The following is a 26,224-nucleotide window of genomic DNA, read 5'->3' on the forward strand; positions in this document are numbered from 1 at the left end:
TGCTGAGGGCGGGTGACCGCGCGCGCAGAGCCTGCTGGGAACGGAGGGGCCCGCCCCCCACCCAGTGCGGCGCGCGGCGGGGCGGCGTCCGCCATCTTGAAGTGCGATCGGCTGCCGCTGCCGCGCTCCGAAGCGGAGCGGGGCTTTTTCGCTTGGAGGGCGGTGGGTGCCGTGCGTCTCCGCTTCGATGGGTAAGAGCGACAGAGCACTGAGAGCTGGCGGGGAGGGGAGGGAGGAGGAGGAGGGGCTGTACCCTCCTCTGGGGCGGAGTGCGGCGCGGCGCCGTGCCCCTTGCCGTAAGGCTCCCCGGCGCAGGCCGGTCTCCTGGCAGCTCGGGGGCGGCGGGCAGCAGCGGGGCGTTGCCGCACACGGCGCCTCGATCCCCACCGGGCGCCGTGGTCGGTGCTGGGACGGGGTCTTCCCGCGCTGTTCTCCGCTGCTTCCTCAGTCAGAGGGCTGCTGTCTTCCCGCTTCCCTGCGCTGCTGCCGATGGAGGCGCATTTGCCACCCCCTCTTTGAGGAACGTGGGTGAAGAGGTTCGCTCGCCACTGTGCGGCCGGGGCGGGTGGCCGCTGGCCGGGCAGCCGCCCGGCGGACTTGCGCTCTGACCCGGCCCCGCGTCCGGCTCTTGGCTGGGGCGACGCGTGCGGCAGCGTCCGGTGTCCCCCGGCTGTGCCAGCCGGGGAGGGGGCGGCGGTAGAGCGAGGCGCGGTGATTAGAGAGCCTTATGTGCGCGGGGGGTGGGGGTGGGGAACCCAACAAACGCAGCATTTAGTGGGATAGGTCTAGGCACAACAGGTGGGCAAGCTGCAGGATGTGGAGGGATTTAGTGTTAAAACGAGTTTAGTTTTGCAGAGCAGAAGTGCAGACTTCCTTGGATCTTCATGCACAACTCATGAAGCCTGAATAGATCAGAGGCTGCCAGTCTTTTTGCCCTTACGGTGTTTATACCAAAATCCTTGTGGGGTGAATGAAACTATAAATTCATAAGCTTTCCTTTTTGAATACGGTTTTGACGACAGCTTCCTCCCAGTTGAGCCTCTGTAACTCTTTATAGAGATGGTGACCTGACTGGGATACTTTGAGTGCACGCTTCTCTGGTTCATTGTTGGCCCTGACAGTTTTATTGGTGCAACTAAACTAGCAAGGCATGAATGATTAAGGAAGTGATGATGTGATGATGTTCTGGGACTAGTTAAGCCGGTAGTGTTATTGGAAAAATGATCTTAAATTGTACCTCAGAAGTTAAATGACAGCTGCTAGAAAATTGCTTCGGACAGTGGCACACTTAGCATAGTGGTCCAGAGATGGCAGTAGTTACTAAGTTTCCTGTGAAGCAAATGTATTTGGGTGAAACAGGCTGTTGAGTCCTCAGAGTGTATTGTTGATGTCAGCCTAAGTCTGCAAACTGTTTTCCTCTCCTAGCTTGTGTTTATTGCTCGGCAGACCTTGTTACCACTGATACAAAAATAAAATTGTCCCAGCATGAAAGTTGATAAGAGAATTATGCACAGCTCAAGAGCTGTAGTTGAGATGTTTTCATGTTGTGGAAGAATTCCAGACAAGTGAGAGTTTGTGTAGAGTCTTAAATCACATTTTTGACAGTTAGTTCTCAGATGAAGACTACAGTTCTAACTTTAAAAAGTATCGCCATACTATTAACAATCTTTTCCAGTCAGTTTGATCATTTCAGAATTATGTTTTATCGCTTTTATTTTTTCACAACTGATATGCCTGAAATGACAGTCAGATTCTAATTGTCTAATCCATCAAAAGAGCTGTTAATTGGAATGAGTCAATAATTTTGTTAGGTATACCCTTTCCCATTTTACACTATCTGCATGCTACTGATTCTTAATTTGTTTTTCTGCATACAGTTTAGAAGGAAACACAGGATAATCTTTACAAAAAAAAAAGAAACAATGCAGTAAGTTATTAAATGAAACAGTAATTACTGCAGATTTTCTTTTTGGATTTGTCCTTATTTTTTAACACATGTAATATTTTCTTTATAAAAGGAGGAAGCAAATTCCCTTACTTGCTGACAGAATCAAAATTTAGAATCATAAGGTTTTTTGTTTTTCAGTTTGCTCATAAGAGCCATAATTTCTTTTTGCAGTAGCTTATGACCTTTCATGAAGTATCTGATCCCTGAGATGAACTGTAGTTTAATCTGCCATTAAGAAATACCTAGCTAGGCAAATATTTTCCTCTGATTTTTATTTTAGAGATTTTTGTTGATGAACTGGGTATTGCAAGCAGCTACAGGAATATATAGCTGCTGCTGTAGATACTTCTATGATACAAGAGGTGGAAGGTTTGTCTTGCAGGGTTTAGCCTTTTGGAGTAATTTTTCTTTTTTTCAATAGACAACATGGCAAGCCCAGGTAAAGATAACTTCAGAATGAAAAGCTACAAGAATAATGCACTTAATCCCCAAGAAATGCGCAGACGAAGAGAGGAGGAAGGAATTCAGCTTCGGAAACAGAAAAGGGAAGAACAGGTAAGTATCTTGGTGAACTGTTAACTGTTAAGGGCTTGTGAAGCTAAATTCAAATATATGAAAGCACTTGAGCAGGCTACTCCTGTGGAGCAGAATCCAGAGTGCCAGGTTGAATATCTGTTTTCTGTGCAATGTTGGGGAACACCAGGCACCTCTTGATTAGGATCATAAAAGCAAAAAGTGAACAGAAGCCCCCTTGAGTCACAAAGGCACTCAGAGGAGAGACCTGCGTCTTAAGTTTAATCCTCAGACTAGGTTTAGACATGTAAGACTGGGCTGAAAGGATACCCATATTTCCAGTAAGAATTAGAAACATTGCATTCTCTTCCAGAGCTTGGGCCAAAGTTGTCTGTTAGAGGGGAGAGGATTACTTTCATCTGTGAAGCCATATTTCCTCTTGCCCAAGAGCTTTTTCTACGATAACTTATTAAAGTGGCTACCAACTTCTGATCCCTGAACCGTTATATGTAACATTTGCTGTTGTCGTTACTGAATTTTTACTGATCAGAGTACACAGAGCATTGTGTAATTTAATGGTTTATGGTAGTTCCTTTTCCCAAAATGTTTAATAGTTTCTTGCCAGGAAGGTAAGGAATGTAGTTTATTTTTCCTGCTTGGTCTAAAGTGGCTGAATTTGTCTCCCACAACCTAGAGAGTGTCCCAGACACTGATCTACAGCCTTCTCTGAGGTGGGAATGCTTACCCTTCTCCTGGGAAAGTGGTGCTACTGCATGGAAAAAGAATGTAAATTAGTTGGGCCAGAGAGGTAAGAGTAAGTAGTACAATACTGGAGCATTTACCTCTGAATGGTAACTGCATTGCAGTTCCTGCTGAAAATTCTATGTGCTTTGTAGTAAATACTCCCTAGGTAAATTACGAAAATAATGAGTGTTTCCTTTCCCATGCTTACTGTTGTACCAATGAGAATACTGTTATATTCTCCTCGATCCTAATTTGTTGGACTGGTGGTTTTCAGCTCTTCTTGAATTGGAGAGAACAAGTTTATGCAGGGAGATGAGACTGCTTTTGCTCCAGAAGAAATTGAAACTGGTATATAGGCCATGATGCTAAACAATAAGAGTTTATACGTTCCAACCAAGAGCTTCTCTGTCCTTTTTGAGTGCTAGAAAGAATGGTCTTCCAAAAGAGGAATGTTGTTTCTTTTTCCTTGGTGGGTTTAAATGGAATTAAACCTTGTTTATGTCCAGTATTCTGCAGTTGTTTTGTGTCCCGGATTGTGCCCAATCCAGAAGTGCAAGGGAGAGAATACCTTGTTTTAGGTTCCTGTTTGAAATATAGGTGGATGTGAACATGGAGTTGCCTCTGCAGGTGTGGGCATATACAATCACAGAAATCTAGGTGTCTGTAGACACCTACAGAACAAATCCTTCAGGATTTAATAAGAGGTTTCATTATTATGCTTACAGGTGAAATCTTAGTCCATGGACTGAGATTCTAACATTAATTTCTAGAGATACCAATAAAATATTTTTAGAATTATTAATTACGGTAGTTGTAAGTGTAGTACTGGATTAAAAATGAAAATTTAGATTTGGTTTCTAGAAGAAAACAGCCTAATATGAATGTTTTGCTTGAATGCCAGAAAATGAAGAGGTGCTCATTAAACATAGCTTATTAAATATTACAGTGCAGATATGTATTTTAAGCATAGGCAGTACGTGCAGTCAATTGTAAATCAATTTTTGGACATGGGGAATATTTAATGTTACATAATTCAAAAAGTTCACCTTGAAGCTACGCTATTTTTTTCTCCAGCTGTATTAAAATAATGTTTCTGTTTTAATCTTTCTGCAACTGTACATGAAATATAGGTGCTGTTCAGTTGTCATGCAAAGAAAGTACATAGACCCTCTCTTGAAGGGAGGAATATTGTGTGCTGAAACATAAACTGTGTTGATGATTTTAGCCTATAAACTAAACCAGGAGAAAGTAGTTTGTAGAATACTATTTCCTCCTTCAAAGTAAATGCTAACTAATCATGAGGGTAAGAGGCTAAAAGTAAAAAGATCTGTGTCTTATTTTTCTTACATGTGCAAAAATGTATGGTTCTTTGCTATTTAAAAAAAACCACTTCATTTTTTAAGTGTCTCTCTGAAGTATTGCAGTGCAGTTATAAGATATGGACATAGTATTGTTTTTCTCCTTTATGTTCTTTAAACTTAGATATAGAATTCCATTTACATGGATGAGTAGGAAGGTGAGTATTTGAAATACTTTGACTAGTATTGGTGAAAGCATTTCTTGAAGTGTTTGTCATAGGTACCCACTCTATGATAAGTTCTAATGTCTCCCAAAAATTTCTTCTTTGTTTAGCTGTTTAAACGCCGAAACGTTTCTCTCCCAGGAAATGAAGAATCTATGGTAGAAAGTCCAATTCAGGATCCTGATGTCAGCTCTACTGTACCTATTCCAGAGGTAATTACTTTAGAGTGTGGTTAGAATATTATCTGTTAATGTGCATAGTACTAGATATAAGAAATCCTCCTTTCATTTTTAGGAAGAAGTTATTACAGTAGATATGGTACAGATGATTTTCTCAGATGATCCCGATCAGCAGCTCACAGCAACTCAGAAATTCAGAAAATTGTTATCTAAAGGTACATAACCATTGCCTGATTATTTTTTTTTCATTCCTTCTGTGTTGTTATTATGAATTTTAGTCATAGAGGCAGTTAACCATTAGTTCTGTTTTACTTTAAAGTAGAGCTTGCTGAAATTTCTCTTTGTAGAGAAACTGTGCCAAATCTCTTCCAACCTAATGACTAAATACAGAAAGCTTCATTATTCTAATGTTAAGTCTTTTGGACAAAGTAACAAAAGCAAGGCTATTTTGATTGCAGTGTCCAGGGCTGTAACTAACTGCACACTAACATTACTTATCATACTTGTTGCAGTGATTCAATTCTGATTCTCATCCTGTAATTGGGGGGAGAAAAATTAAATGGCTGCCAAAGAACAGTTGTAACTTGGTTTTGTTGAGACTGTAAGGCATGCAGTCTTAAATTAATGCTAGTATTTTTATAGTATGATAGGTAAAGGTATGCTTGATCATTTAAAATAGTATCTAATCCTAATTCTCTTCCACTGCCCTGAGCTACTAACCAAGGAAACAATGTTTTGTGATGTGTTACTAACATGCCCATGGATAGTAGTATGTGTTACTATTATTACACATAATATGGTGTTTACTAAGTCGTTGCACTTCACAGAGATGATCCTTCAGTCTTCTAAAGTCAAAAGTTTAGCTCCTTCATTTGAGATTAAAATAACTGAATGCTAAAAATTGTGTTGACCAGAGAATCATATTAATATTTTGTGTCATACTGAAAAAGTAATTTAATTGGTCTTTTTTGTTAGACCTACACACATATGTTTGTTTTTATTCCGTAGAGCCTAATCCACCTATAGATGAAGTCATACAAAAACCAGGAGTAGTACAGAGATTCGTGAAATTTCTAGAGAGGAATGAGAATTACACTCTGCAAGTGAGTTTGGCTGGTACTCGTTGGGGGTTTGGGGTGGGATTAGAAACCTCCCCAAAAGAGCTTTGTAAAATGAGTGGGGTTTTTTTTTTTTTTGTTTTGTTGGTTTTTTTTTTAATAACCAAATTTAATTATTTTTAATCACCTAAGCTGTATATTTTAGTTTTCGAATATGTCAGTGATTGCTGCTGAAATTGTGACTTGAATCTTGTGAATTTCATAGTAGTCTTTAGGGTCCTGTATTCAGCTGGTCAAATACTTAGGTCTTGAAAGCAGAATGTGCTCAAGAGGGTTTCCAGGGTGGTATATTAAGATTATTGGCACTGATGTGTGAGCAAAATCTGTTCTATTTGTTTTAAGTATACTTTTCAGTTGAAGTCTTGGAAAGTAAAAAAATTCGTGTGGCAAGCTAAAACCTAAAAATAATTTAGATACAGAAGGGTCTTATTAAATAGAGATTTTGTCAATGCCAATTATTTTATTGTATAGAAAGTACAATAATATAAATAATTGCATTTCAGTGGAAAGAAGTGGTAAAAGCAACCTCTGCAACTCTCATTTCAAACTGCTTTTCATGAATTTAATTTTTACTGTTGAGTGGTTTAACACAGTCTCTGTGCTCCTCAACAGTTTGAAGCAGCTTGGGCTTTGACAAACATAGCATCGGGAACGTTTCTACACACCAAAGTTGTAATTGAAACTGGAGCTGTTCCAATTTTTATTAAGTTGCTTAGTTCAGAACATGAAGACGTACAGGAACAGGTAACTTTTCTTGGGGTGTTTTATAACTACTAAAAATTAATTATTAATTTCTGAATGTTTTGGAGGGGCAGGGAGGTGGGGTGGCTAGAGAGGCTTTGAGCCCCATTTGTGTATAAGCCAATTGATCTGACTTCAGGAAGATAAAAATTTACCTTTTACCTTCAGGGTATTCCTCCCCCCCGATTGTTTCAGGTGTCTTCGAACCTGTTTCTTATTTCCTGTTACTGAGCAATTTCAAGAAAGCACCCTATTTCCATTGTGGCATTTACAGGTGGACAGGGTCTAAAACACCATAATAGAAGTAATACAGTAGAAGACAATATGGATTTTTTTTCCCCCCCGAAGTTAACTTGCAGTTTTATTTCCTTTATCCTTCTGCTCTTCCATCTTACTGTGTTACAGTCTTCATTAAAATTTTCCTAAACTTCAGGTTTTTTGGTTTGGTTTTGAGAGGGTTTTTTTTTTTTTAAGAGAGGGGATTTTTTTTGTTTGTTTTTTGAATGATAAACAAAAAAGATGTTTAAGAGAGGCTGTGATTTACTGGCTTTTATTTAGCATGTTTCGAAGTTTGTACAGTGAAAGTTCATGATTTTACTTTTTTATTCCTTATACATTGTTTGCAACTTTGAGCCAGTTCTCTTTAGTCTATTACACATAGTGAGCAAACATAAATGTTGAAAAGTGTGTGTGTCTTTTTTTTTAATTGTAAACCACACGAATAAACATACTTTCATAATAAAAAGTTTTTCTTTCCTTGAAAATCTGGTGTTCAAGCGTAGGTAATTGACTTTGAGTGCAGTATAGAAATCAGTAGTCTTCTGAAATTTTATATTTGGAATGATAACACTTTTTTTATTCTGGAATATTTGCTGTAAAAATGTATAGATGATCTGTAAAAGTTGATTTGCAAGCATGTATAAATTCACTTGGATGCTTTGCTTTTTAAGGCAGTGTGGGCTCTTGGTAACATTGCTGGTGATAATGCAGAATGCAGAGACTTTGTTTTAAACTGTGGAATATTACCACCCCTCTTGGAGTAAGTATTGTAAATTAATACTATAATTGTAGTGCACAGGTATATATAGCTAAACTTCAACCTAAAATTTACTTGAAAAGAATGTAAGATTTTTTGCTAAATTGATGATGTTTCTAGTTTTTGTATTACATTGCTATGAATCTAACATCTTGGAGTACCTAAGCATCATGTATGTCTTTAATTAGTCCATGACTGGCATCTTTCCAATGTTTGCAAAAGGGGAGAGGTGTTATTTTACAGGTATGAAATTTCTGTGTTGTGCAGAACTCTAGTGTTGTCAGAGTTCTGGATATAGAGAGTGGAAGAGATTACGTATTTCACACTTGAATTTGTGTGATTCCAACTTGCTGGGGAATAGGCTGGTTTCTTCACCTTTGTCCAGTAACTCCAGGCTCTGGTCTTGCTACCTATCCATTTGCTTGTTGAGATGAGCTGGAAAAGTAGTTGTTACATGAGTTGTGTTCCACCAGAAGATTTCACTTTACTAGGAATATCATTCCGGCATTTACTATATGCTTAAAATGGCAGATAAGGTAGTTTCATCGCAGAAAAAAATAAGAAAAATTCTTCAATTTATTATTGCTTAAAATGCTTTAAATAATTTGTAAAATAGATTTAAAATAAGAAGAGGAGAGTGTGATTACTTTCCTCAGGGATTTAAAGAATTAACAGGTTTAGATGTTTTGGTATGTATCTGAAAGTGAACCTGATTTCTCAGGTGTTGAATCTTTTGCATTCTATTCAGAAAACCAGTAAAATGTTAACTTTTTTAGATGGTCTTTTAAGTTCTAACTTTTTATGCAATATTTTTATTAATTGCATTCTCTGAATGAAAGCATCAATATTAATTCAAGGGAGGGTTGCATCTCCTAGCCCCCTCTGAAGACCCTCAAAAAAGATTGGTTGAATGATCTTTTCACATGAGCAATGGTTTATTTTATATGCGTATGCTCGATTTGGGAATGAGATGCCCGTGCAAAATCATCCATTCGGATTCAGTTCATTCTAAGAAAAATTTGCTGCATGTAAGCTATGAAGAGAAATAAACTGAAATTAGTGCCAAATAATATGGTTTCTTTTCCTGATTTGAGGTACTCTTGGTAATAATAGACATAAAAAGACTTAGCTTTTCAATAAGAAATGATTGGGTTTATTATTGTTGTCTCTCTGGCAGACTGTTAACAAATTCAAATCGTCTTACAACAACTAGAAATGCAGTCTGGGCTCTCTCAAATCTCTGTAGAGGAAAGAACCCGCCTCCAGACTTCAGTAAGGTATAATAAAGTATTCATTTTCTGCAATCAGAAAGCTGAAGATGATTTACGTTTGTAATATGTTATAACACACAGAATCCTTGAATCTGGAGATAGACTCAATTTTATCTTTTTAATGTAACCACACAGTCCTTGTAATCTTGTCCATCTGTTGTATCTGCAAAACATCATCTACTTTGACACCTATCAGCAATAAAATTAAATTACTTAAAAACTTGAAATTGTAGTTAGATGCAAATAGTCATTCACTAGTATGAAATAACAGAAATAATGCATTCAGCACTAAATTCCTTGGGGCTGTATTTTCTCTAGATCTGTTTTGGAGCATGTGAGTTCTGATTGAAGTTTTTTTAAAATTTTACTTGTTTATTATGCTTATGAGTGCATGCTGCAGGAACAAAATTTTGAGTTTTCTGTTCCATCAGATGCAGTTAAATCAGACTATGGTGACAGAGGTGATCTGCTTGTATGCCTTCCCTTCCTCCTCTCTCCAGTATGTGGTTGCAAAGACAGGAAGACTGTAGTGGCTAGTAGGAATATTAGCTCCTTACTTCCAATATGAAATGAATTTCTGATAAGGTTAATGACATTAAAAAATTAAAAGAACTGAACATTGGATGTTCTGGTAGAAGAGGCTGAGGTTAAGTGATGATTACAGATAATTTGGAGAGGATGTACATGTCTTGAAAATTACCTCATGAGGTGTTAATTACTGTCATTGCTACTTAATAATTCTTGGAGAGATATTAATGAAAAGATATTGATGATAAAGATGATAATGAAAATATATTAATGAAATATATTAATTTCTGATGTCAATTAATTGATCACCTCAGTTGCTTTGCTTAAGTTACATCCTTCTGTCCTTCAGTAGTGTTTTGTTCTGGCAGTAAAAAACCCAAGGTTTCTTCCTGCTTAAGCACTTCAGTGGAAAAGAATGCTCTGTAGACGGCTACTAGTCCTTTGCTCTTTGCCCTTTACAGTAGCACCAGTTGGACACATAAGGGAGGCTGAACTGCATAACTGATGTAAGATAAAGAATTAGGTTCTACAAAGAATATGAAATTCCCAAGCTGTACAGCTGAAACCTGTCAGGTTCCAAGTGGTGTTAAGGTGGTCAAGTTGGCTCTGTTTGGAACTTGTATGAGATTAAGACTAGGCACTACAGTTGCACTGAGAACTGAAGTCAGACATTGCTTGTTTTGGTTCAGTTAACACTGAATCCTCTGTGAATTACTCTTGAGTTTCTTTGTGGTAAAGCAGTTGTAAATTGGTTATTACAAATCACCTCCAGTACTCCTACAAGGACAGCAATATAAAAAAATGTTATTACTTTGAAATTCTGTTCCCCACGTGATTAAAAAAAAAAAATCACTAATTCCTGATCCTGTGGTTACCTGTAAAAGCAAATGTTTTTTGATTAGGCTGAACAATATATTGTCTCTAAATAAATAGGCTATGAATCAGGATTTATCCAATTTTCCAGCTTGAATTGCTAGTTTAATCAGAAAGTGTTCCACCTAGGTCCTGATTCGTTAATGAGGTCATGTGCTTTGACAGTAAGTAGTTTCACACCTTCATGCCTTTGCAGAATGTTCTCTGAAACTTGAAAAATACAAAATACCTAATTTTATGCAATATTTTTTTCTTAACCTAGGTTGCTCCTTGCTTAAATGTTTTATCAAGACTGTTGTTTAGCAGTGACCCGGATGTATTAGCAGATGCTTGCTGGGCCCTCTCTTACCTTTCAGATGGTCCCAATGATAAAATTCAAGCTGTTATTGATTCTGGAGTATGTCGAAGATTAGTAGAGCTGCTTATGTAAGTCTGGTTGTCACCAAATAAATGTCTTAACTGTATTGTTAATGAATTCAAATGGAGTTGTTTCTTCTCACCTGAAGTGTGAATGTATTTTTCGAGAAGTGATAAACGTGAACTCTGTCTAGAACTTTAAGTTGCTTGCTAGGTTGCTTGGCTCCTGAAATTTTTCTTGAGATTGACAGTGAAAAAAAGTTTTCTCCAAAGTATTCCTTTATAGTCTTTAAAACTGAGTGTAGGATTTATATACATGGAGGAATAGAAGGTGAAGACTGAAAACAAAGCTTGACTTGCAAATTAATTCCTCAACTTTTTTTTTTTTTTTTTTTTTCTCACTGTTGTATTTTGTTTTCTTACCTTTCTAGGAGATGTGGTCGCAATACAGACAGTTCTTGGACTCACAGAGTCCAGAGGCAGGCTTGTGCCACTTTTGAACTGTTCCAGTATATTTGGTTTATGGTTCGTTATTTTCCTAGAAAGGGAGACTAAATCCCTGTGTTCACATGGAGACTGCAGAGTAGGTCAGGAATAGTAGTTCCCAGCTCTGACAGCTCAGCACAGTTTGCTCTTAAAGCTCATTTTTATAGCTGTCAGAGGGTGAGGGTGCTTTTTCTCCTGTAGAAGCTTTAGGATGACTGAGTAATTTCCTACTCCCACAGCTCAGACAGTTGTATATGGGAGTGTGGGCTTCATGTACTGGTTTCTAGGGTTATTGACTTGGAAAAGGGAAAAGTTGACTTACAAAGATGGGCTAAGTTTTAGTATACAGCTAATAATGCCCCTTTTGTTTCTGTAGCTGTTGAATGATGCAGGTTCCAGTATTGTATTCAATAATACTTGAGCTGGGTGAAATTAATCTGCTGGACAGATAGGTTGCTTTAAGTTGAGTTGTTCCATAGAGATGCCCTTTCCTTGAATCTGCAGTTCAGTTGTGGGCTTGCAGTTGGTGAATTTGGCTAAATAGGGGGAAAGTGTAAGAAGTGATTACATGTGTTCTATCACTATAAATTTAGCACCTGAAGTAAACCATTGTTCACTGAAAATGCAAAATTATACTTTTAACACTGGGTAATATAAAGTGATTTAATATTTGTCTCCAGGCACAATGATTACAAGGTGGTATCCCCTGCATTAAGAGCAGTTGGCAATATTGTTACCGGAGACGATATCCAAACACAGGTAAGATAGATGATTTAAGAAAAATGGTCTGGCAGGACAGAATTTTGTAAAAATAGTGACAAAAAACCTGTCTAGTACAGGTATCTGTGTACGTCAGTGAAAGAGGCTCTGTACAAATCTATATTGTTAATTTGACAGTTTAGGCTGCTATTTTAAACGTTAAATTACTGCATGAATAAACTTTTTTTTACAATACTGTATATAGTGGATTGTTTCATTCCTATATGCCGCTTTGGCTGTTGCTTCCCTATTGGTTTTTTTTCTCCTTAGTTGAGATTCAATTATTTATTATTGTTCCCTTTTTAAAGTCTTCAAATGCAGTCAAATTTTTCACTTGTAAGCAACAGTTATACTTGATTTGTCCATGAATTTGTGTTTGATACTCTTACTGATGCAGTTTGTTCTAAAAATTCGTTTTTCAATTTTGGGCAGTGGAGTTGAGTTTGATGCATTGCAGAAAATACTAAGATAGGTCCTGCTTTAAAGAAAATGGTCTCTCAAAGGCTGACAGAACTAGTGTAAAGGGAAAACAAGGAAATAAGTTAATCACAGAATTTTTAGTTGTGAGCTCTAGGAGAGGATTTTGCTAAGGAATTATATAGAAAACATCTATCTTTTAAAAAACAAATGAATTAATAACTATACAAATTAAATTTGCAGTTCTCCGTTATTCTTAGTTACTCATATTCTAGGTTTAAGCAGCCTTATTTAGTCTTGTGGTTGTCAGTCTTCTAGTCTGAACTTAATTGAGGGCAGATTCTTTCAAGTTGTTGGATTGTCTATTCACACACTACAACGTTGAACACTTTAGCTTTGCAAAATGTTATCTATGATACTCTGTATAATATAAATGTGTTGCAAAAACTTCTTTTGAAGTCATCTGTAAAAGTGTTTTAAAATATATATATATACTGCACAAGCCTATATATATATCTTATGTATATTGTACAACTCAGTTTTCAATTCTCAAATTATTTTAGGTGATTCTAAACTGCTCTGCGTTACCCTGTCTCTTGCACTTGCTTAGTAGTCCCAAGGAATCTATTCGAAAAGAAGCGTGCTGGACTGTTTCTAATATTACTGCAGGAAACAGAGCTCAGATACAGGTAAAGCCAGTATATTGGTTACTTGGTTGATTTTATTCTCATTTTACTAGTTCACTTTATTTTCCTTCGCAAGGAGAAATATGTAAATACTACACTGACTCTAAATCACTTGTTTTAGGTAAAATTATAGACAGTTAGGACTAATTTAAATGTTTTCTTCTGAATTGTGGAAAATTATTATAAATTCATAAAATAATACTTAAAAATAGCTGTCATGATTTGTACTAGAGAAACTGGTTAAATTTTCCCAGAGGGATTTGGTTGATGCTTGTAAAACAAGTAAAGGATACTTCTCTTGGATCTGATATCAGTAGTTGTAATTTTTCCCTGTGGGAGCATCATCTACTGGCGCATTCCCTTTAATTTTGTTCTGCATTGTAATGTACATGGTAAAGTAATAAGCAACTTTTCCTTTTTTTTAAAGTTGAAACAAAAAATTTGCATAAATTAGCCCAGTAAAAAGTGGACAATTCTACTGTTTGGAAACGTTGAACATGTCGCTTGGGTAAAAAGCCTGCATAATGTCATCAATACTGAGTCGTATTCTCGTGGAAACTACTAAAACCTGACTATTGCTCCAGGTGTCTGGAGTTAACTGAAAAAAGGTTCTGGTCAATAAAAATGAGAATTCTGAATCAGAGTACATATTTTAAATTACATCAAGAAGTTCCATGTTAATCTCTGACTGAGGAGAAAAAAAAAAAAAAAATCACCCTGAAACATATGTAATGTAGTCTTAGTCTTTCTATGGAGACTGTAAACCTGAATAAAATGGACAAAGTGAAATTTTGTTATGAGGTTTGATCTGAGTTCAGAAATCGGATATAGTGCTCACGTCATGGTTTTTAAATGGACCTATCCAGTAAGCAGTGTTCTGTCCACCAGAGACAGAGAAATCAAAAAAGATGATACTCTGATAGCTGTTGCAGTGCAGTGTTGGAATGGTTCTGAATTTCAGTTCAGTGTTTCTAGTTTGTGTGGTGCCTTCTAACAAAGCATTGTTTGCTTTGATACCAACAGGCATCCCTGACTTATGTAGCGAAGGGTATTAATGTACTTTGCATGTAATAAATCTTTATCATTAAATGTTACAATTTAATCTCTTAGGCTGTTATAGATGCCAATATTTTTCCAATATTGATTGAAATTCTTCAAAAAGCTGAATTTCGCACCAGAAAAGAAGCAGCATGGGCCATAACTAATGCAACATCAGGAGGAACCCCTGAACAGATCAGGTAAATTTATATATGTTACTATTTTCTCTGCCTAAGCACCTTCTCTAAGGCATTTTTATTTCTGCATTTGAATCTTGACAAACATAGCAACCAAATCCTAAACACAACTGTAATTCCTTGAAACTCTGTCTGTACAGGGACTAAACATGTAGAAACTCAAAAAAATGAGTAAAATATATGCAGTAGACTTGATAATAAATTGACCAATACGGCTTTGTTTCAGTGGTGTTACACCTACAGCTTTCACAGGGTTATCTTCCAGAGTTGATGGTATGCGCTCAAACATGATTGAAACAGTTGATGAGCAGTTTCAGTGTTGGAGAATGGAAAACTTTGGGAGAGTTGTTTAGAATGTGTGTGTAAAGGGATTGTATCTTTGTGGAGAGACTTCAGGAACTTCAGTGGTTTCTTTGTGTATTTTAAACTCCCTATTATTTTTTAAAAAATTTTAAAGAGGATATCTAGCAAATTGAGTTTGATTAAAATTTCAGTCAGCAGCTATTTACCTGCTGCAAAGATTGGACTTGAATGACTAGAATATGATGCTCTACAGTATCTCTGAGTATCATCAGCATAGCAATCAGTTTGAATCAGTAGTTGATAAATGGATTTATAAATGACGGTGTATTATTTGGAAGCCAGAACTGAAAGTGATGTGATAACCCTTCCAGTGCATTTGGGAGATCTGTTGCAGTAAGTGCATGCTTATTTATTTCAAATGTAAACGTTTCTGGTTTCCTTATAACCACTGAGTGTTATCAGAGGTAAGGAAAGTTTGTTGGGTTTTTTTGCCGTTATTTTGCTTGTTTGCATAATGTAACATCTTAAAATTTAGCATATATTAAGTGAATTTTAATTCAGGGTCTTCAAGTAGGAAATGTGTGTGTAATACCATAAAACACAAAATACAGATCTGTTACCTGCGTCATGAAGTTCTAGCCCTTTTAACGTTCTAAAGGTACTACTGTGTAACTGCAAGATAATTTAAAACCACTAAATAAATGATATTTAAGCAACCTTTTGATGCAGGCACACATTACTGTCTTCATTTTACTTATACACTAGAAACAAGAACACAGGTTCTGACTTGGAAAAGTTCATACACAATTTTGTGTAGAATTGGAAAAAGGAATAGGTTACTGAGAATCCCAGTATTTTTTTACATTTACAATTATGTCCTTTTTATAGTAGGTAATGCTACTATCTTAATGGACTGCTGTTGTGGACTACATTAGTACAAAGTAGTGTCCGGTGTTCTTATCTGTCTCGTGTTTATTCAGTATTTTTGCTACTACAAAATGTCAAATGTTTGAGAAAAGAACTTACAGCTAAAACTATTTTTCTTACATTCCATTACACCCATCTGAAGATCCTAAGTGAAAAGGTGTTGAAAAGACTACAAATTCCACACAGCAGTTAGGAATATGCACATTAAATTTTCTCATTAGGATGAATTAGAGTATTTATTCAGTTTCAGACTAAGCTTATCTTAGTGTTGTTGCATGGTTTAGATTGTTGGTTTTTTTGTTTCAGCCAGTTTTTTAAGCAAAATTAAAGACTGATAGTGATAAACTGGCGTGTCACTGTAAATGTGCTGGCTTATCAGTCCTTTTCCACGCCCCCCCCCCCCCTTTTTTTTTTTCTGCTGTTATAAAGGTATTTGGTAGCACTAGGTTGTACCAAGCCTCTTTGTGACCTCCTGACTGTGATGGATTCAAAAATAGTACAGGTGGCTTTAAATGGACTCGAAAATATTCTGCGTCTTGGAGAACAAGAGTCTAAGCAAAACGGAATGGGCATTAATCCTTATTGTGCCCTTATAGAGGAAGCATATGGTAAGAAATTACTTCTTGTAAAACTACATACCTGAACTTCCCTATTTCAGGCTGTAAAAACAAAACCATTGTGAACCATTTTGAAATTTGTAGGTAAGTTTTATATAAGTAGGTAAGTTTAATATAAGAATGACTTCAAGCATAAGTGAACATTAAAGCGTTGTCAAGTAAGTAATGTAACATGGTGGAAAAAGTTAAATGCAGAAAACCTGTGGATGTGTGTCTGTGGTCAGTTCATGGAGTGTCTGTCTAGAGAAACATTTTCAGAAATACTTAACATACAGATATCCTAGTCTGTTGGAGCAATGATTTGCATTAAGTTTATCAGACACTCCTAAATACATTTTTATTACTTTAATACATAGTCCTGTCTGGTGCAGTGTCATTACCAATAGGGATGAGAGATCAGAGTTTGTTTTACTTATTCCCAAAATTGGATCACTTTTTAGCGTAGTTAATATCGGTATTAGCAGAATCAGCTTCACCTCACAAAAATCAAATAAGTTTTACTGAATTTGTGGGAGTATTTTGTTCTGTTTTTCCTCATTAATCAAAATTAAACCCCATTTTAAAGGCATAGTATCAAAACTAAATTGACTGGGATTTCATGACTAGATGATTTTGGTTTAACAATGTTAAAACTGGCGTATAATGAAACTAGCATTATTTCTGGAAGGTTGTCTTTGTAGCTCTGAGAAAACAAAATTGGTAGACATTGGTGTTTCAGAAATTGCTAATAACAGTTCTAGTTGACCACATATCTGATTAGACGATACTAACTTCTCTGTAAAGTAGCCTTTAAATCTGAATTCCATGTTACAGTTTTATTTATAAAATCAAGTGCATACTTGGAGAACTTACTTTGCAGTCGTAACGTGTAAGAGGAGTAAGTACTGACTACTTCAATGGAACTTACTCTATTCCAGATTTTGAGTCTGTTTATAATTTCAACTATTGAATGTCGAGGTTCTGTTCTTTCCTTTACCAGTTAAGCATAGACTGTTGAAGTGGTAGAGTGTAAGTTCAAGTAGGGGAAACAGCTAATTATATCACCCTCGTTGCTTTGGCCTCTGTAGTCACCAGAAGGGTTTGTATGACCTCTTCCTAATCCAATTTAAGTAAAAACTGAATTGTCTTTAAAAGAGTTTTGAATCGGCCTAACTGACCGCCAAGCACTTAACCTCTGTTCTGCTGGCAGGATTATGTCCTCTAGCTTTCAAATGATAAGGCTTTGGCAAGATACATTAAATTTGAAAAAAAGATACCAGACTGTGCCCAGTGACGACTCGATAATAGGGGATAGAATTTAGAGTTGGGGAAGACTCAAAGAGTAAAAGAAAAGAAATGAGGATATTGTAAATCACTATAGCAAATAGTTCTATGCTAATTCTTTACAGATTCAATTTCTTTGTAGGGATGGTGTATTTCTTTGTAGATGCTGCAGCCTCTTCCTTCTCCTTAGTTTAAATGGTAATTTTTTTAGCATAGTGTTAAAATTCATTTGGATGACAGAAAATGCTGCAGAAAATAAAGACTAGAAATACATGAGTTAGGAAATAAAGAGTCAATGATACCAAGTTAATTGAGACGATTTGGAATTGCATTTTTTTATTTAAGAATTTCCATTATGCTGTGAGCTATACTATAAGCTGTTTCTTTTGAATTCCTCATTCATTTAAGCAACTGGATTTTGAAAATGTTTTGTTTTGAATTTAGGACTTGATAAAATTGAATTTCTTCAGAGACATGAAAACCAAGAGATCTACCAAAAGGCTTTTGAACTCATAGAACATTACTTTGGTGTTGAAGAAGAGGACTCCAGTATTGCACCTCAGGTGGATGAAAGTCAGCAGCAGTTTGTGTTTCAACAGCAGGAGGCTCCAATGGAGGGGTTTCAGCTGTAAACTACTGAAGTGAAGACAATTACAAAAAGTAAAGGCTTGTAGGGTTTGGGGTTGGGTTTTTGGGTTTTTGTTCCCAGAGGTCTTTTCTTTATGGCCAAAGTTAGAGGAAAAGTTGAGTATGTTTTGCAGAAATAGATGAAGAAGCAGCTCATGCACTTTTATATATTGTGTTAGATACAACCGTTCTTTGTTTTGTATTTGTGTTTTTCATTATCTCTTATGTACAGAAACAACTGTGAGTAACCCTGTCTACAGTAAAGCATTAAATGTGATTTAACAAGAAGTGTTAAGCTAAGTCTTCATAGGATTTTAGGTAGTGGTTCTGAATTTTTCATGTAGTCTCAAACTGCATATCAGCAATACAGTTATGACAGTTGCATTTTGGCAGTAGGCTTGACTTGCCCAGTCTCTATCAAATCTACCTCTTGTATTGAAGCAAAAACATTGCTTCAGAACTAAGGCATGAAATAAAGATGAGCTTGTAAGAAGCTGAATTGGAATGTGAAAAATATTTATTTAAATTGTGAAACTTTATGCATTACTTACTTTACAACACACTGTTGGAATTTATTTATAAAATGTATTTAAAGACCTAATAGATATACATATATAATGCTAATTACCTAATATAATATTGAATATATGAAAAAGCTTTTTCTGGATTTTGTGGGAAGAGGATTATTTCAGAGGTTTTCAAATTGGAATCAGAGAGCTTGCTGGTCATTTGATGTTGGCTCTTGTAATTAAAGCTGCTAAACAGTATTAAAAGTCAGCCACAAATACAGTACTTTGCAGTGGAAGCAGTTGCTGTAGTTACCACAGGAATGCTGTGACTATGAATGGCAGAGATGATGATTTGCACAGATCCCAAAGCAGATGGTTTACAGCTGTCTCCTGTCAAAATGTGGTAACGCCACTTCAGTTTGAGAAACATGGCAATGTTTGCCTTTCTAGTACAGTAGCTTCTTAAAAGTTAAGACATTAGGTGTTATTTTTTTGACCAAATATGCTATTGTCACTTGAATTATTCTTTTTAAGTTAACCAACTCTTTTCTTTTGGTAAGACAGTAAAAATACTGCAGTGAAGAATGAATAGTGAATCACTCCTTTGTAGTTGAAGGAGAAGTTTGTTGTACTGTAAATATCATTAAGTATGTGGGACACCAAAACTAACTAGAATTCATTGTCATCTAAATATTTAGGCTCTACAATATACAGTGTTTGCTGTTAAACACTAAAAGAAATAGAATTGTGATATTTACTTTAACACTTTTGAATACAGAAAAATGTATGCTCTGCTTCAACTTGCATATAAGTAGTGTTTCTGGTGTATTGGTAGTATATCTCATTTGGAGAAATGAATACTTTGGGTTAACTCTGAAGTATGATTATTTTTTAATACCTGTAATTAATGTATTAACATCAGACTCCTGGGTTAAGTGGAATCCTTGACATACGACAGCATTTCATGCTTCATAAAAAGCTGCAATTTAAACTTCAAATTACTTATCCCATGGCACTGTGCTTGTCACTAAACAATATTTTAATGCACTGAAAAATACACGTTAAAGGTGGTATCATTTACAGTACCATTTGATATTTAAATTTTTTTTACATGCAAGTTAAGATTCTAAGATGTTTCACTTCGATGTTACAGCAATATATACTATTGTAATTGAATGTGGGACTTAGAAGTGGATTTTCTAAGACTAATGGTCAGATTTGGCTAAGATGTACCTGGGAGGGAAGAAACCTCTTTTTGAAGTCTTTTTAGTGGAAGATAGAAGCGTAAGCAGTGTACATAGGAGTGCTGTTACTATATGAACTCCAAATAGTGAGATATTTTAGTAAATGACACTTTAAACCTAGATTTGTACAGCATACAACAGTTTTGAATAGTGTGATAATACTGAGTACAGCTGCCAAATTTTCATATAATTTTAGATGATTGTATTTGTGCCCTTTTTACTCTCATAGTTTTAGGTTTTCATATTATGCTGCCCTTCCTTCTTTCCTGGCCCCCCTCCCCCTTTCCCCCCTTTCATCTGTTCAAAGTACAGGGTAACAATCATGAAAAACTACCAGGATTACTAGTAAACGCTGAATTTCAGTGTTCTTCTAATGTAAGAAAATTATTCAGGTAACAGGGTATTCCATTGTTTCTAACAATCTTGTTTTGATAACATAACCAGCTGTGCCTGCTTTTTGTTTGGAGAACCCTGTAAAAACTGCATTTATAAGCCTCTCAATTTAAACCAAATCTGAACTATAAACATCTTGATTAAAAGGACTTGAAAATGAAGAAAAGAGGGACACCAAGTGTATTTGCTTTGAAAGAATGTCTTCAGTTGTGTGGCTATATTATTCTATATGTGTGAACGGTTAGTGACTGCACTTTACGCATTTAGATAAACTATTTCATGCCTCTGATACATTTAATCGTAATGGTTTAAAAGGGAACTAAAATTGATGGACTTTGGCTAATGAAAATCATTATTTAAACTCAACATCTGGTTTACCCTAAAATTGTTAAAAAAAAATCACTGAAATTTCTTCTTTAAAGGAATGAGTGTGCAGCATGGCCTCTCCTATTTTATCACTGGGTTTACACCACACTTTGCTAAAAGCACATAAATGAGCAATATAAAACCAGAGATGATGACTCAGGGTCAGCTCTGTGGTGTCATTTGCAGGTAGAGGCATGAATATGATGATGTTGCCTAAACAGATGAAACCAATCTGTGGAGGAAAAAAAACCCCAACTAATTGCGAGAAGGAAATATTTAAGTTTGGTATTTTATATGGAATCTGAAGTGCCCCATCAATTACAAAGTCTGTTTAAAAATACAGGGGTTTGGTTTCAGTTAAAAGGGTACCATTTGTTCTGCTTAAATGTGAATTCTAACTAGCTAATCTATGCAACTATGCAGAGTATAAATAAGACTGATTTTTTTTTTTTTTTTTAGTTCCCTACTCGATACACTGAATCATATCTGATTTTTTCATCGTTGCACTTTTATCTGAGGACTGGTTCATACAGCTTTTTAATTTTCTAGTATTTGCTTTAAACGCTGTTGCTAGCAGCAATCAGACAATAGTAATAATGTTGGCACAGAAATAAGTTAGCTATAGAACAAGTTTGCAACTGGAAAATATTTGTCGGGTCTGTCTTTAAAAAAAAATAAAAAATAGAAAAGATGCACTATTGTCTTTCCTCCACAGTTAGTTCTCAGTTGGTGTAAATTTCTCAAATTGTACAACTGAGGCATTTTGTAATAGGTCTGCCAATTGATATGTGAAGTTTAACTGTGACTTCAAAGAGTTCACTGAAATCTGGAATGGGAAATTTCAGTTACTTATGGCACAATATCTTCATATAATGTGTGGAAACTAAATTACCTGTATTAATTTCAGATAGTAATAGTGCATCTTTAAATCTAGGCCAAAGGCCTATTACTGTAACAGAACACATATGAATAGTATGCAATATTACGGAATGTTAAGTCTCAAAATACCATACAGAAACCAATAAAACCTATTTTACAGATGTTTATTGTATTTATTTACTGGTTTCATAAGTGTGGCTTCCTAAATGAGAAAACGCAAATGCCATTTTGAATACAGCACTGAGGCAAATGAATTCAAAGTGGCTGATTTGTGCACCGTAGGACTGCACTGTCACCAGAGAACTCTGGCCTTAAACGTTTTGTAAATAACTAACCAAACATACCTGATGTTCTTGGGTAACTACCTCATCTCCTTGGAAATTAGTTGCTGCTTTTAATTAAATGCAAAACACTCTTAACTCATTTTAATTATATGCAACCAGTATATCAAATATCTCTCTCATAGACTGCCCACTTCTTTTTGTGATCCTATAACTACCCTTATTGGCTCTGGTATGTATACTATGCTTGTCCATTTATTGGTGAGATTCATGAATCGCTCGCGGTTAATTTTGCTCTTAACAAGGACATTCGGCATTTTGTATGAAGTTACTTTGTCTTCGACTCTGCTGCTAGTGCAGCCTCCTCCCGCCACTTGGCCTTCTTTGCTAAGTTCCAGCTCGTTAAGGACTCATGACGTGCAGCGGCCTGCGGAAGTAAAACACCTACTTAATGAGCAGCGTGGCAAAAGTAACGATGCACCTCAGGGAAAGCTACCTGGTGTTGGGAACAGCTGGTACCTACTAACATCAGGGGTGACAGGCACATCAGTTAGCTGGCACTAGGGTAGGTCTAAGTTGCTGCTGGTCAGGTTTGGCTACTTTTTGCAGCTTTCCATCATTTTTAAGCATGCCCCCTGATGAATAGCTGGCACTACTCACCTTTTTAGCTGAGGCGATCACTGCAAAACAAGCAACAATTGAGAGTCCGATCATGATGTAACAAGCTTTAACTCGAGCTTTGTTTCTTGCCCTGTCTAGCATCTCTGGCCTGCAATGAAAGTTATTGAATTGAATCATTACAAAACTGTGAGGTACCTCTTTGTCAAAGCATTGTAGACATAACATCACAATTGAAAAATTAAAAATAGAATTGGCTTCTAAAACAAGCGTCTTCAGCTTGCTATGACTGGTTATGTACCACCCAAGAACTTTGTATTTCCTGACCCTAATCCATTTGCAGTGGAAAAGCAACATCCAATGGATTGAAGCTGATTATTTTTTTTAAGCTGAACAAAATACAGTAATTGCTCATGCAGTAAATATTAGCATTTAAATACTTGGGGTAAATACACCAGAAATCATACCTTAAGCTTTATTTAAATTGTGAAAATTAAGGGGGGGGGGGTGTTACCTATTTAAACAGATGGAGAAGTGTATGTGGTGTCAACCAGATGTGATGAAAGTGAGTTCCTTTTATTCAAAATTAAGTTTTGAAATCAATTACTGTCATATCTAACCTGTTTAGATGGTGCCTTGTGTAATGTAGGCTAGGGACTTCGTATATATTTGGATAGGTGATTACAACAGTTTGTACTGCTGTGAGTTCAAACTTTCAGTTCTCTGGAAAAGCAACAGCTTTATTTGAAGTGGGCAGCTCATGTTGGCTTTCTTACTATTACAGGAACACACACCTAAACTGGAACAATCTATGCGATTTTTTTCTGCTGGTCATCCAATGCAAAAGCAATGAAAACTTCTGCCCTGCGGTTGGCAGTAGCTGCTGCGAGAGAGGCGTTGTACAGCCCAGCAAGGCGCGTTGGTACAGCTCCCTTTCCTGCCCTCCCGTGGTCTGAGCAGGCTGCACACCCGACAACCAGCTGTACAGGGAATCTCTGTATCACTAAAACAGTCTCAAAACTTCCAGCTAGGTCTTTTTCTGAGTCAGATGTTATACTTGGGAGTACAGTTTTAAAGATGTTCATTGTAATGGTGGCTGTGCACTATTTTCCTTTCATACGTCACACGGGAATGCTTTATATGGATAAAGATACATATTCCTAAGATACATAATATACATCATATAGAATTATGGGGGTTTATATATTATGTAAAAAGGATAGTTGCAGAAAGAATTGATTTTATGTGGGGAGTAAAGATCTTGTAACAATCTTTCCTCCAAAAAACCTTTAGCTTTACTTTGAAGAGGATGTGCAGTGGGATGGGGCAGAGCTGGAGTTCATACTGGAAGTTCTGCCTGTGCAACCTGTTCCAAGGCTGAGGGCCGCAGTGCTTCTCTCTAAGGCTTAACGCAACAGAAGAGGGCAAGCCGTACGAATGGCTATGCCACATCTACCCCCCTCCCTGCCAAGGCACGCACAAGCACGTGTGTGTGCCATGTTCCTGGCCGATGGCTGACGCTGGCTGCCGTTCTAAGTAACTGCTTTTGTTTTGTACAAAGGTAAAAATAATCTTTAGAACAAACCACACATCAGACTAGCACATAAAATCATTAATCCACTAATCCATTTGTAGCAACAAAAGCAAAACCGTAAGTGTTATTAGTCTGCTTTATTAACCTAATTATATTTCACAGTGCACTAATTGAAAATCTGCTTCAGAAGAGTTTCACTTTCTCCCTGCTTTCTGCCTCTGCTTTAAGGAAAACAGACCTGATTATGTTCTTCCCTAATTGCACATTAGGGCCTTTGCTACTCAACCCTTAAGCAAGACTCCGGGTAAACCTCTGCTGAAGTCAGTAACAGCTGTTCTAAAACAAACCAGCCACCCACCCACCCACCCACAACAACCCAACCTCGAATAAAGATTGCAGATTTTGACTGCCTTCAGCAGCTGGATTGTGTTCACAGTTAATATCTTGCATTATTATTTTTTTTAATAAAGCAATGACAGTGTTCAGCTTCAATGCCTCACAATTAACTTCTAGTAACATAACAATTATAATTACCATATATGAACTTGCATTTTAAGAAGACTTCGCTCACCCAGAAAGCACAAAGTGGTGACACTGACTTGCCAGGCCAGTTACCACACAGAAATGAGCGATTTCTGTGTGTGTATGGACTGGCAAATGTGTGTGTCTTTATAAACACTTCCTGACGACTCCAATAGCTTTTAGAGCTTCTGAGACCTGCCTGAACCTTTCTGTAGCGGAAAATGGTCAGGCAGCACAAGAGAGGCTGAACCGTTTAGAAAGTCACTGTCTGGCTCAGCAAACACCAGTGGAACCATCAGGAACCAACAGCAACAGGCAGAGGATGTACCTGTTGCTTGACACGGCTCTGCACGCTGCTTATGCTCAACATACCACCCAAGGCAGGGACATACTGCGATGATAAAAAAGTGTCCTGGAGAGACATGCTGGCTAACATCCTAAGAAAAAAGCAGCAGCTGGTATTAGAGGAGTTTCATGTGCTCAGTGACTGACTCCCCTGGGGTATGCTAACTTTCAGGGAGTCAGAGAACCACAGAATTGGCACGGTTTGGGTGGGACGGGACCTTCAAAGGTCACCTCGTCCAGTGCGTTAACAAGAATGAGAGGCTCTGTCAAGTACTCCGTTTTCCTTGGTGGGGAACATTTCTCATAATCTCTCTTTTTTTCCTCAGATTCTCTAATAAATCATAATTTACCGCCTGTAGTCATTCAGTGACAGCTCCCTTAGAACTGTTTATGGGAGCTATAAACAGAAAATATTATTTAACTATAACATCCTTTTCTCTGATCGCACATTAGGAATAAGCAAAATAAACAAGCGAGTACATAAATGTAACGGAGGCTATCTGCTCAGATGGATCCAGCTCTTAACCCCAGGCTCTGGGGACTCCAGTAAGGAACATTTTTTCATCTTAACCTCTAACCAGGACAGGAAATTCTTTTGCCCTCTAATTTGTTTCCAAGTTTTCAGCGTTGAAAAACCGACTGGTTCAACCTCTGTGGAAAAGCTTTAGATGAGGGTCACGGCACTGCTTCCCCTTCAGCTCCAGTTCCCCTCGGACAGAGCAGCGCACTTACGGGATCCGCAGCGGAATCTCTTCTTCTGTCTTGAACCGGCCAGTCCAGAGGAGGATTTTTTTGTCAAACTTCGACGGTTTGTAACTTGCAACCACCTTGTGAGCCTGCTCAGCTTAAAGGTGAGGATAAAACCACTTCGTCAAACCACGCACTGAGAAGGAAAGATGTGCGCTAAACCCCCCTGCCCGGCCTGGTCCTGGGAAGAGGGACTCGGGGATTAAACTTCCCGGCCCCCGGCACGCCGTTACCCCCGCGCGGTCTCCTGAACACCCCGTACGCAACGAGCGGCTCTGCGGGCGCCGTTCAGCTGCCCCGCCGGTGCGGGTGCGGTACCCAGCCCAGCAGCGCAGCGCCGCCGCGACCCCGAGCCGCCCGCCCGCCCGCCGCTCGCCCCGGCCAGCCCCAGGGCGCTGCCGGCGCGGTGGAGCCGCCCCCCCCCGGCCCCCAGCCCCGCTCCCCGGCGCGGCGGGCAGCGCCCCTTACCACGGGGGATGCTCGGGCTCCGGGCGGGCTCCCCGCCGGCGGCGGCTCCCCGCGGCGCGGGCAGGCGGAGCGGCGCGGCGGGCAGCAGCCGCCCCGGGCGGAGGCGTACCGGCAGCATTCCGGGAGCGGCTGGAGCCTCTGCGGCGGCGGGAGCGGCCCCAGCCCCGG

General features: G+C 37.9%; 2 protein-coding genes across 3 annotated transcripts; one reads left to right on the top strand and one right to left on the bottom strand.

Annotated features, from left to right (window-relative positions):
* The first annotated feature begins 32 nt into the window (after positions 1 to 32).
* On the top strand, positions 33 to 21,702 carry KPNA5 (karyopherin subunit alpha 5). 2 transcript variants are annotated; one of them, XM_027795770.2, is made up of 14 exons: positions 33 to 191; positions 2,370 to 2,503; positions 4,838 to 4,939; positions 5,022 to 5,121; positions 5,915 to 6,009; positions 6,637 to 6,768; positions 7,716 to 7,804; positions 8,979 to 9,078; positions 10,736 to 10,899; positions 11,997 to 12,075; positions 13,056 to 13,181; positions 14,289 to 14,416; positions 16,073 to 16,251; positions 17,968 to 21,702. In XM_027795770.2, the coding sequence occupies exons 1-14, from the start codon at positions 188 to 190 to the stop codon at positions 18,153 to 18,155; spliced, it is 1,620 nt and encodes a 539-aa protein (XP_027651571.1). In that variant the 5' UTR covers positions 33 to 187; the 3' UTR covers positions 18,156 to 21,702. The 2 variants fall into 2 exon arrangements, with proteins under 2 accessions (XP_027651571.1, XP_013159738.1); XM_013304284.3 differs by lacking the exon at positions 33 to 191 and adding an exon at positions 3,156 to 3,269 and having other exon boundaries at positions 2,366 to 2,503.
* Positions 21,073 to 26,213, bottom strand: FAM162B (family with sequence similarity 162 member B). Its single transcript, XM_055809687.1, has 4 exons — positions 26,057 to 26,213; positions 25,574 to 25,685; positions 22,483 to 22,591; positions 21,073 to 22,249 (listed from the first exon to the last, which is right to left on the bottom strand). Exons 1-4 carry the CDS (start codon positions 26,172 to 26,174, stop codon positions 22,151 to 22,153), a joined length of 438 nt encoding a protein of 145 aa, XP_055665662.1. The 5' UTR covers positions 26,175 to 26,213; the 3' UTR covers positions 21,073 to 22,150.
* Positions 26,214 to 26,224: the final 11 nt, after the last annotated feature.

This window comes from Falco peregrinus, chromosome 7 (genome assembly GCF_023634155.1).
Source record: "Falco peregrinus isolate bFalPer1 chromosome 7, bFalPer1.pri, whole genome shotgun sequence".
In the NCBI taxonomy this organism is placed as follows: domain Eukaryota; kingdom Metazoa; phylum Chordata; class Aves; order Falconiformes; family Falconidae; genus Falco; species Falco peregrinus.

Excerpts from the sequence above, each read along its gene's own strand:
- KPNA5 (XM_027795770.2), top strand. Across the intron at positions 4,940-5,021 it reads CTACTGTACCTATTCCAGAG|GAAGAAGTTATTACAGTAGA; the intron begins GTAATTACTTTA and ends TTTCATTTTTAG. Across the intron at positions 10,900-11,996 it reads AGATTAGTAGAGCTGCTTAT|GCACAATGATTACAAGGTGG; the intron begins GTAAGTCTGGTT and ends ATTTGTCTCCAG.
- FAM162B (XM_055809687.1), bottom strand. The coding sequence starts at position 26,174 with ATGCTGCCGGTACGCCTCCGCCCGGGGCGGCTGCTGCCCGCCGCGCCG. Across the intron at positions 25,686-26,056 it reads GAGCCCGAGCATCCCCCGTG|CTGAGCAGGCTCACAAGGTG; the intron begins GTAAGGGGCGCT and ends CTCACCTTTAAG. Across the intron at positions 22,592-25,573 it reads GAGATTCCGCTGCGGATCCC|GCCAGAGATGCTAGACAGGG; the intron begins GTAAGTGCGCTG and ends CTTTCATTGCAG.